Source organism: Dreissena polymorpha, chromosome 1 (assembly GCF_020536995.1).
Source record: "Dreissena polymorpha isolate Duluth1 chromosome 1, UMN_Dpol_1.0, whole genome shotgun sequence".
In the NCBI taxonomy this organism is placed as follows: Eukaryota; Metazoa; Mollusca; class Bivalvia; order Myida; family Dreissenidae; genus Dreissena; species Dreissena polymorpha.
The window spans coordinates 124,361,083-124,373,348 of NC_068355.1; the positions used below are offsets into that span (position 1 = coordinate 124,361,083).

Sequence of the window (12,266 nt, forward strand, 5' to 3'; positions counted from 1 at the left end):
TTAAGTCATATTTTAAACTTAGTTTTTTTTATAGAAACACTATATACAGCAAAAATACCAAGAACTAGACCGATTTACCGTTTACTTTTTGAAATAAAAATAAAAATGCAACATGCATGGTTCGTATTTTCAACAGTAAATCACCCAATTTCGCCATAACGTTGTTTTAATTTTAATAATTGAAGAATGTGCATAAAAATTGCAACATATTTAACAATAAATATAGCTTATATGCCATATTAAATCAAATTACGTTAGAAAATAAATAAAACGCGTCGCAAAAAAGTATACGTCGTCGGCAGGATTCGAACCTGCGCGGGAATATCCCAAAAGATTTCTAGTCTATCGCCTTAACCACTAGGCTACGGCACCTAATAGTAGGCTCTTCAACCTTCGAAGAAATCGCGGGAAATCATTAGAGGTGCGCTACCTTAAATAGATCATACACAATACGAAGTGATAACTATTTTCTACACACAAAGACTGCATCCAGACTCCGTTCCTTCTGTTTACCTTTGCTTGCTCTGCTCCACGGTTGCTGTACGGCCTTCAGTTCGTACAACGGCTCAGCCGAAAATACATCCTGTACTGTGAACAGCCGGATATCCGGGTAGTTGTCAGCTTCGGCCATTTCCTGGGTCGAATTGTATACCTGTAAAAGTGAGACGGATGGTTTACCCCATGATATATGGCTTAAAATAATTATGCAAAATAGTCAGTTGATGGTAAAAAAATCTAAACTAAGGGTAAAGTGTCTATAGAAAAATGATATTCGTACAGTATATGTGATGCTATAGAAGTCATAAGTTGCCCTATCGAAATGGAACGCATAAATGTGATGATGATGTGTTCAGACGTTACAATACCTACGTCAAAGGGTCTGAAGTGAAGAGGTATGATATAAGATGTAACCTAATGCAAGAAATAAGCTGTTGTACCGTTAGCTGCTACAGAAGCCGTACGTTACCATATTAAGGGTGAACTGCATGTTGCTCTGACCAGAACACACCCACACATCCCCAAAGATCACGTCCTGGATGCTTAGAGTGCCTTCAGTGGAACTGATCGTAATAACGAAAGAGCCTTCGGCTAATAAAAAATAGGTCTTTGTTATGTAGAAATTATTTACATGTATTACATACATGATTGATGAATAAAACTGATGTTTTTTTCCAACAATAATGTAGCTTCGGGCTAATATTATCTGATTCAAATATCATTTATCTTTGATGAGAATCTGTTTAGGGTCTTCTCCATTTCAGAAGACCAGAGTGGTAAAATAAATATCTATACACATAATTCGTTAATTTTGCAATATATTTTTATATCAAAATATGAACCAAAAATAATTGCACAAAAACATTTTAACTGTGAAATCTTAATCTAACCGTTTTGCGGTGGAAAAGTTATCTTCCAAATGATTCTTTTCAAGCCGCTGTGATTGACCGTCTTCGTGCTGTACCTTGGTCCCTCTAAACCCACCTGTTAGTGATTTGTGTTTATTGTATCTTACAAATATTTAATACAAGCTATACAGTCAAATCTCTGCGCGGACATTGGTCCAAAATTGCGTAGCGCAAATTTTACCATAAAATTTAGTATTACCAGCTGTGTTTCATAGCTTTAACGCGAGATTTTGCGCCCAGCAGTGGTGATTTGCATGAACAAATTGTATTCCTTCTTTTGGCATTCAGTGTTCAGTGTCACAGAGCTGCTTGATTACGGACACTTAGAAGCTCCAGATCATGAGCAGAGGATAAATTATCGTTAATATCACGGAGTACTTTATTTAGTAACTATTTACATAGCATTACAATATGATTTTAGTGTTACGGTTAACGCAATGCATTTTGGAGTTAACTGGTTAAAAGGTGCGCCGAACCTTGCACTTTGCGCGACATTAATCACACAAGCCATACGGGTGAATGAAGCTCAGTTTCGAGCGAAGTCATTGCAAGTTTCAAAACAGAACGGCCGTGAAGTATTTGTAGTATTTCGAGCCAGTTTAAGGTTTGTATTAAAAACCCAACATCACTATCAGGAGAGAATTTCTCGTTACCATGAGCTTGTTTGCTGTCTCTAATTTAAGAGACAATATAACAACTGCATATACAATATAAAATACGGGGCGTGTGTTACCTGCGCAGTGACTACAGTGTCCAGTTTGTCGGCGTAGCCCCAAATCTGACTGGAGGCAGGGGCTCGCTGTAGAACCATGTGGTCCCCGAAATACGAGGCCAGCGACAGCTCTTGCAGACAGAAAGAGAACGCATATTTGGTTTGTTGAACATTTTGGTATCAGCTCGTTAAACGTTTTCGGAAGATTAAGCACTGCAGTCAAATGGGTTAAAGTTGAAGTTTTGCAGCTCGTTTCATTTTCTAAAATGACTGACAATGACGATGGGTTTATTTTTACTGATAGGAAAATACAAAATGCACTCATAAATTGTTTTAAATACAATATCACATTTTTGTTCCATATATTAGAAGTAAGCGAACTGTTTTCCTACTTGTAAACTAGAATTCAGCTCTAAATTCGGATACTACGTACCCGCAACAAAAGTGGTATACGTAAACAAAGTTATGGACAAATCTATATCAATTATGCGAATGCACCGTACACATTTTTTTCGAATGTGTGTATTTATCAGCTCAACAATTTTTCCTTCTTTAATTGCAGGGTCAAGATAGGTCTTGCGATCGCATTATGTATCAAGCTTGATTTTGTTAAACAACACTTTAGGTTCGGTTTAAACATTGACATTGATGCGATTTGCATCTCCAACCGACTTTCATATTTACTCCTCGTTGAAATCCGGCAATCGAAGCCTATACAAAAACAACACCTGGAATTGTGATCATATAAGAAACATTTAAAGAGACGAGTTATTGTGGGAATTATTTATATTTATTATTTATATTTCATTGGTATACCAACCAACGTTTTACTCATTCTGGGTGAATATTGGGTACTTAAGCTAATTAGTCAATTAGAATACTATAAAAATATGTTGTAAATTTAAGCTACCGGTAACTTAAAAACAAATACCAATACCAATACCAGTTGAATTCCTTATTATTAAATAAAAAGCTTTTGTGAAAATATAGTTTGCTTATAACAAGTGCTATACTTACCTGATTTAACAGTCCCAAGAAGGACAAGTAGATATAATCCTATGACCATCATGGTGTGCATCGAAACGAGAAATGATGGGCTAGGTTTTGTTAAATTGCTGATTGCGCATTTAAACATTCCACATGTCACTAGATGTCTTGCTATTTAGGGGACGTTTGTTCTCTGACATGGTAAGTGAAGTTCTAATTGATCCACTCAATGAGATAATATTTCAATTTTGGTCCGGGCTTACATTACAACATTACACATATAGATTAGTACTGCAGGCAGCTCTTAAAAATCATCTAAATGCATGTGTGTGTATTTTGAGATTTCTAAGGTTCTTTCACGCCCGAGGCTGTTTTATATGAGGACTCGGAGTGTATCCAAACACTCATATTAACTTATTAACGTGATCCACATTTAGGTATAGTTAAAACGAGTAACACATTCAAGTCCTTCTGGGCTCGTCATAGCAATATCGTTATTTATTTTATGTGGGCTGTATTTTAGTTTTATGAAAGTTTGCTTGCGAGCGATAGTGTACGAAAGCCAATGAATTCCATTGTCTTCTGTATTTGGAAAATAGTTTGAAACAATATATTTAAATAACACTGGTACATTGCCATTGCATATTTTACTCGTTGTTATTCGTAAACATTTTATTTCATTCGTTCAGTTAAATGGGTTTTTGTAGTATTTGGAATTCCGCTGTACAATGCCGCCGATCAAATGATGTCTAACTTTCGACATTCCCCCAAATAACGAGAACGAATGGAAAGCCGACGGTCTGAACTTGTCATAATGGTGATTAAACTTTGCAAATGCTGCAAAACTGTTAAAAATGTCTTGCAATAGCACTTTAAGCTTCGTCGAGATGTCTTTCTCCCCCTTGTTAAACCTTTTCACAAGAACACTTACGCAATATGCGTCTATTCAAAGCTGCCGTTTGTTCAAACGGACTTCCGTCATGAGCACTCCACTTCGAATTGCTGACCTTTCTCTCGCTCTGACTTTATGGCTTCAATGGTCCAAGTAAAAAAAAACATCGTTCATTCTGCCACCAAAGAAGCGTATTTTCTTGACGAGATTCATTTGAAAAGATGGAAACTTAAAGACAATCAGTGCATTTAATGCAAATACTTTTACATTTATTGCAAATACCTTTGTTACCTAGCATAACTGTAAGCTTTTCAAATCAAATGTTAACGTACAGTAACTGTTGATTAGGATTATGTTGGCAATTTTTATTTTTGCTGCAGTAAGATTTTCTTTGCATTGATCTATTCATCTATTATGTTTTTCAAAAGGGGAAGTTTTTTGTTGTTCTAGAGGTGGCTTCCAATGTTCCTTTAGATAATTGTTTAAGTCGTTATCAACGCGTGTTCTTACAAAAATAGATTCCAATTTGGATTTTATTGATCTTTTTTGCGAGCCATGCGTTATTTTCTTTGCAACGATCGCTTGAAATTAATAGAATTAAGTCGTACCGATCGATTTGAAATTTCTAAAGATATGGTTCCAAACTTCTGGCATGACATTGCATACATCATAACGCTTAAAATACAAAACATTAAAACTGCAATCATCGACATTTTGAAATCGGGCCAGTTCTTATATATAGATATGACATAGCTTTACATTGAGACTATTTTGTTTACACAAAATAAATTTAATCATCGCTTGTTGGTACATGAAATAGTTGTAATTGTATCTATTTAAATGAATTTTTTTATTTGTTGTATAAAAACAATTGCAAGATTCTGTAATTTACACAATAATCTACGGTTACGCACATCATATGGATATAAACAGTGATCCGACATGAACGTTTTAAAATATTTTCAAATATATATTTATAAATCATAGATTACAATAATTATTACACAATTGTTGAGTGTCGTCTTTCGTTTAACTAATTATCCAAATATTAAACAAGTCCTGTGCATTATTTGTAAAATATAAATTACTTGCTACAATAATTTCCAGAAGACATGTGAGCGATTTCGAATCAACTTTGTGTTGAGAGTAGACGCCACATTAGTTTAATTGTTTTCGATACTATGGTAATATATTTAATTAAAAAGCATTTACATTATGTTGTAATGCAATAAACACTGAACCATCCATATTGGCTGTAACAACGGACTGCATTAGCACTTGTGTCATGTCATATAATATACGTCACACTTAAGATGTGTAAAAATTTAACATTTTCAGTTTACATTTTCAAATTAAAAAACCCGTATTTTTTAGGCCGATTCGTAATTCCCAGTTTTATTTGTGTAGTAGGTGACATTCCGAGGAAATCATCTTAAGCAGACATGTCTGTACCATGGGACACAGTCGCAGATTGTTTTATGACATCCGACATTCTCCAAATATCTGGCATACAAACCATGTTTTTTTTTAATAATTAAAAGAAACCAACATAACAAATTCATAGCTTTCGTTTTTTGTGAAACGATAAGTCTTGTTTGCAAATGTTGGCGTGTCAAGTCATGGGGAAATAAAACAGTCGTAACATTTCATTTTCTTTTCGTGTACAGAGGGTCTTTTGCTTGGTGGTCACAGTCTCGACATTTTCACCATCGTCCGATTTTATGTTTAGCGTTTCAGCGATAAACGTCTACTTTTCAGTGCCAACTATCTGTTATGTTTTGAAGTATCGAAATAAGTTGCATTAGCCGTCAATATATAATTCAAATTAGGATACAAAACATCCCGTATTTTATAGGCAAGTCAAGACTACACAACTAAAGTTACGTTGCCTTGTTTTTCAGATCAGTTATGAAGTTTAAAAAAGTGATAATCATATGATGGCGTGTAAAAATTCATCGACATCGTTGAGTGTCAAAAACAAATGTTATTCGTTATTCAAATCTTAAGCAGACATTTAAGTACCATAGTACATTGATAGTTCCTAACTTTCGAACGTCTTCCAAGCAATGAGAACGAGTGATAAGTCGACGGTCTTAATTTGTCATATAGGTCACAAAACTTCGCTAATTCGGAAGACGTCTTCAAAATGACATGCGATTGCATATCAAGCTTAATGTCGATTTAGTCGTCCTGCATTATAAGCACTTTAGCGCAGATACTTACGGAATGCGCGTCTATTCCAAGTTTGTACACGAGCACATTCATTATAAGTACGTCTAGTTCCAAGCAGTAGCCTTTCTCTCGTTCTGACTTTAATGCTGAAATGTATCCAGTCAAAGCAAAATCGAATACTGCTTTCCAAAACACGTACGTTCTTGGCTACATTATTTGAAACGCTGGACAAGAAAAAATAAGTGTACCCGTTTAAATGCCAATACCTTTTTAATAAGCATAGTTTTTAGCTTTCCAAAGTCAAAAGTTTCTGGTCTGTGACTTTTGATTAAAAACATGTAAACAAGTTTTATCCCTGCTGCATTATGATTGACCATGATTTCATTTCCGATTGTCTTCAAAATGATTGCTTTTTGTCCCGGTACTGGAGCCATACGATGTCCTTTTAGATAATATTCTTAGTCGCTTTCAACTTTTGTTCTTATTAAAAATATATTCGAATTTTGATAACTGCAATTGGTCTCTTTCGCGAGCCACGTCGTTTTCTTTGTAGCGAGTGCTTGAAACCACACGAATTAAATCGTATCGCTCGATTTTTTATAGTCTTAAGTCTTGAGATATGTTTCTTTAGGAAAGTTTGGTGTCCCCACACCTGCCAAGTCCCAAATCTTAACATTTTCATTTTCTCTATACGGAAAGGGAGTCGGTTCCTTGGTCGTCTCAGTGCACGCAATCTTGGCAGCACCGACATCGCCCGCTTTCATGTTTCGCAGAGTATAAATCAACGAAGACTTTCCACAGCCCAACTCTCCGGTGATGGTAATGTTTGTTTTTTTAAACTTTCCCATTGATTGTTAATTTCATCGAGCTTTTACATCGACGTTTCGAATCCACTTTCCTCCAGAATCCTCTCGAACTCGTTGTCTTCTTCTGAAACCGTATTTATTAAATAAAATATAGATATAATATGCTGTTCTCTGTAGATTGTATTGAAGAGTTTGGTACATCATTTTGGTAATAGATTCGTTGAAATGTTGTAAATGTACTTAAACGCTGAATAAAATGTTATTATACACAGTAAGAAAATTAAGGGCGAGAGCAACTTGAGGAATTCTTCATATTCGCGAGGCTAGTTAGAATATGTAAACACAACTAACACGTCTACCGTCTTAAATTAATTATCTGCAATTTATAACCGTTAACACTTTAAGGATTGTATAATTTTGGTAAGGATACTCTTAAATAGTTTCTATTTAAAGCAGCTATGGTCACGTGATATTTGATCCGTTTTTGAGCGGTGATTAACCGGCCATAGGAAGATACAGCTGTGAGAAGTTTGAGAAGTTTAGACTTAAGCATATTAAAATTGGATTGTTCTGAGCGTATATCTTTTACATTATTAACTCATATTAAACGTTTATGATATTTCTTGTTAGTAAATCGTTATCACGTTTCTATGATACATACTAGCCCATCGTCTTAGACGAAATCGCTTCCGAGTTTTACATGAAATACAATAGACAACGTGATTGATAATGCTATTATATTAAGCATTATTAGAAGTATCAGCGATTTCTATTGGTCAGGTTTTGCACGAGGAAATTGTGATAAAGATTTAAGTTGGGTTTAGTCATTCTAACAGACGCTCTCACTTCATAAACATCGATTTTGATATAAAATAATTATTTTTTAAGTATTTTTTTCACAACAGAACAATTGTCTGTTATTTTTTAAACATGACAAACAAGTACGTTAAAGACAAGATAAATGTTTTATTGAATGAGGCCCAACGTTCAGTTTGTGATCTGACACCCGTCCCGGCGTTCACCGTCTCTGGGTTTTCAGTGATAGCAGAGGTATTTCAAGCATAGATAGGTGGCAAGTTTGCAGCCCTGGCCATCTTAGACAATGACATCGACTCCATAACCAACAACATCAAGGATGTACTACCGTCATCGACCGAATAAGTGCTTGGGAGAGAGAGAAGGAAGACAAGCCACGAGTAACGGCCGAAATCATGGACCTACGTTTCAAAAGAAGAGAGCTGTGGCATGAGAACTACACCAGCCTGGACTTTAGGGCAAATTACCAGAAAGCGAACAGGGAGATTAGGAAGAAGAGGAGGAATAGATTGAGGAACAATGTATCTTCATCGACAAAGAGATAAACGCAGGCAGCAGAAAGAATGCCTACAGTATCCGCAAGACCCTCACGAAGACCAGTAAACCCAATGCCCATGTTATATCAGACGCTAACGGAAATCTCCTTACTGAGATTGCCGCAGTACTTAACAGGTTGGCTAAATACTGCAGTGACCTCTACAACTAGCCGCTTCAACCAGACTCCAGTCTACTTCAGACTGATCCCACACCAGAAGCGGACGACGGAAATGGCTGAGGTGGGAGAGGCAATGCGTAGTCTTAGGGCAGAAAAATATTCGGGAGTGGACAAAGTCCCTTCCGAGCCTATTTAGCACGGAGGAGAGGCGACGACTGCGGCAATGACGGTACTATGCCAAAATATCTGAGAGGAGAAGAAGTGGCACAAAGAGTGGACCCAGCCACTAAACATATTCCTACCGTAAAAGGGCAACCTCAAGTTGTGCGAGAACAACCGCATTATCAGCCTCATCAGACAGCCGAGCAAAGTCATGCTTCGCATAATCCTTAATCGATTGAAAAGTAAACCGAGAAACTGCTGGCCAAACAGCAGGCTGGATTCAGAGCTGGGCGGAGCAGAATCATCATTGAGCAACACCTGCAACACCAACGTGAGCTCTTACATGACATGATGGCCTATAGCAGGTTATGAGAGGATCCAACATTGACAAAGGGCTGGTGCAAGTCATTCAAGAACTCTACGGAAAAGCCTACATTGCAGCACTCTTCAATGGACAGCAGGGGGACTTCTTCAGGACATCAACGGGCGTCCCTCGGGGATGTCTGCTCACTTCCGTCCTGTTTAACCTTTTTATTGAGAAGATGATGCAGAAGACTCTCCATGACCACCACACTTCTATCTCCATCAGTAAAAGACCCATCTCCAACTGGATTCGCTGATGACATTTACCTAATGAGTGGTACCAGCAGTGAACTTCAAGATCTCACCAACCGAATATGAAAAAGCAGAAGCATACGGGATCGAGGTCAGCACAGAGAAGTCGAAGATCATGGTAAACAGCACGACCAACACCAGTGCGACCAATGCCATGAACAGCAGGAAGCTAGAAGAAGTGACCAGCTTCAAGTACCTCGGCGCAACCCTGTTCAAGGATGGTACCAGTACCGCTGAGGTCCGAATAAGACAAGCAGTTCCATCAGCTTCCCCACCAAGAACAGGCTCTACAAGTCCTCGTAGTCTCCATCCTTCTCTACAGCTGCGATACTTGGATGCTTTACGTGTACACAGTACGCAGGATACAGGCATTTGAACATAAATGTCTCCGAAGACTGCCCCGCATCTCTTATACAGAGCACAAGACCAACGGATGCGTCCGGAAAATGACTGCAACAATTGTTGGTCCACAAGGGCCCCAACTGGCGACCGTCAAACGACGAAAGCATCCAGAAAAATCAGTAAAACTGTCACTTAATTAAGTTTATTACGGTAACTATGCTGCATGTTAACTTTTCAACACTAGCAGGTCTTGAAAAATTTAAATTAACATCAAATTAAGTTATATTCGGACTCTGTTTCAGCTAGGTTAGCAAAAGAACAATTTTTTTAATATATTTAATGAAGCCCCTGTTAAATTCATTGTTATAATTTGACGTTTGACGTCATAATATAAGTAACGTCATTTGACGTGGTTACTTTGACAATTTGACGTTATTGTTGTATATTTTATATGCCCTGATGAGCTGTGCGAAACCGGTCGGCATATATTAATACAATTTTTTTTATACCCATGCGACGTTTGTTTATTTTTTCAATATATATATATATATATATATATATATATGTATATATATATATATTTATATAGTTATATATATATATATATATATATATATATATATATATATATATATATATATATATATATATATATATATATATATATATATATATATATATATATATATATATATATATATTTATATATATATAGTTATATAAGTAAAATGTAATAATCCAGATTGTGAATATTATATAATAAAAGTAAAAACACGTGTCTGGGATTTTAAATATATATTGATGTAGCCAACGCGTTTCGCATAGCTCATCAGGGCATAATACAATATATTACAACGTCAAAATGTCATGGAGATAACGTCATATCAATTATGACGTCATGACGTCAATAAATATTAAATGAAATTTAATTTGGGTTTAAATACATGTATAAAATGTTGTTCTTTTGCTAACCTAGCTGAAATATTGTTCGAAAATAGCTTATAAAATGGAAATATTTTAAATTTTGGTTCATTATGTGAACATTCATCTAAATGTTTACTTAAAGGCATCTGTCTTGTTGAGGGGTCTCGCATTTGTTGTTCATGGACAGATCGCCTATTTCTAAGTTTATCGCCAGTTTGGCCTATATAATATTGTTTGCATCCATTGCATACTAATACATAAATCACATTTTGTATATCACATGACATATTAGTTTTTATTTTGAACATTTTGCCATTAAAATCAAAAGAATTCCCTTCAATAATATAACCACACAGGGCGCATCTAGGGTCATTACATTTGGATACTCTTGGTTCTTGAGATGAAAAGTAAGATTTGGTTAACAGACGTTTTAAATTAGGTGGCTGTCGCTTACATTTTATTATCTTCTGATTTGAAATTATTTTATTCATAACCGGGTCTGTTTGTAAAATGTCAATGTTGTTTTTTAATACGCCAAACAGTTCTTTATTTTTTGGATTTTGTGTTGAAATAAATGGAATTATATTACTCTTGTCTTTTTGTGTTGATTTTGAAAGTAATTCATGTTTAGGGATGGAAAGTGCTTTTTTAATACCTGTATTTATAATAGATTGTGGATATTTTCTTTGAATAAGGGAATGCTTAAGTTCATTTAAACGTTTTAGTTTAAGTTTATCATTCGAAACTATGGTGCAGATCCGTTTCGCTAAAGTGAAAGGAATATTTATCTTTGTGTGTTTATTATGACACGAGGTAAAATTAAGATATTGTTTAGAATCAGTTTCTTTGTAATATATATCAGTATTAATTTCAGTATTGTTTTTTATAATCAATATATCAAGAAATGGTAACTCGAGTGTGCTTGTTTGCATTGTAAACTTGATATCCGAATGTAAGTTGTTTAAAATAGTATAAAAGTTTTGAAGTTCATGGGGAAATTTTGTCCAGAAAATAAAGCAATCGTCTAGAAATCTTTTCCAAAATGTTTTTATAAAAGAAAGAAATTCATCATTATAAATTGATCCAATTCTTGCATATAGTTTTTGTTCTAAAAATCCCACTACCAATGTAGCGTATGTTGGCGCGAATTTAGTACCCATTGCAGTCCCTTTTATAGCAATATAACAAATAACATAGATTTCCTAAAACATATACCTTCACAAGTTCCAGAGTCAAGTACATTAGTATCATTTGATGTAATTAATTTATATTCTAATATACCGCATACTCTTGGTTTAGAAGCTATTGATTATTGGCTTCAAAAATATCCAGATTCGGTTAATGAAATGTTTTCGCAACGGTTTATAAAAGAAGGCATAAAAATAATACTTGAAAATAATAACTTCAATTTTGATGATAAGTACTACAACCAATCTAAAGGGACTGCAATGGGTACTAAATTCGCGCCAACATACGCTACATTGGTAGTGGGATTTTTAGAACAAAAACTATATGCAAGAATTGGATCAATTTATAATGATGAATTTCTTTCTTTTATAAAAACATTTTGGAAAAGATTTCTAGACGATTGCTTTATTTTCTGGACAAAATTTCCCCATGAACTTCAAAACTTTTATACTATTTTAAACAACTTACATTCGGATATCAAGTTTACAATGCAAACAAGCACACTCGAGTTACCATTTCTTGATATATTGATTATAAAAAACAATACTGAAATTAATACTGATATATATTACAAAGAAACTGATTCTAA

General features: G+C 35.2%; 1 protein-coding gene across 3 annotated transcripts in view; it reads right to left on the bottom strand.

Moving 5' to 3' along the window:
* The window catches only part of LOC127848741 (sialate O-acetylesterase-like), an 87,741-nt gene that overhangs the window by 4,093 nt on the left and 71,382 nt on the right, over window positions 1–12,266 (bottom strand). For 2 of the 3 annotated variants that reach the window (XM_052381359.1, XM_052381356.1), the window contains exons 2-5: window positions 2,140–2,249; window positions 1,389–1,482; window positions 968–1,089; window positions 514–652 (exon numbers count right to left, since the gene is read on the bottom strand). In XM_052381359.1, the coding sequence (XP_052237319.1) occupies window positions 514–652; window positions 968–1,089; window positions 1,389–1,482; window positions 2,140–2,249 (465 nt within the window). Of the gene's footprint in view, window positions 1–513; window positions 653–967; window positions 1,090–1,388; window positions 1,483–2,139; window positions 2,250–3,135; window positions 3,230–12,266 lie in introns of those variants that run through there. The other variant, XM_052381355.1, reaches the window with a different exon arrangement.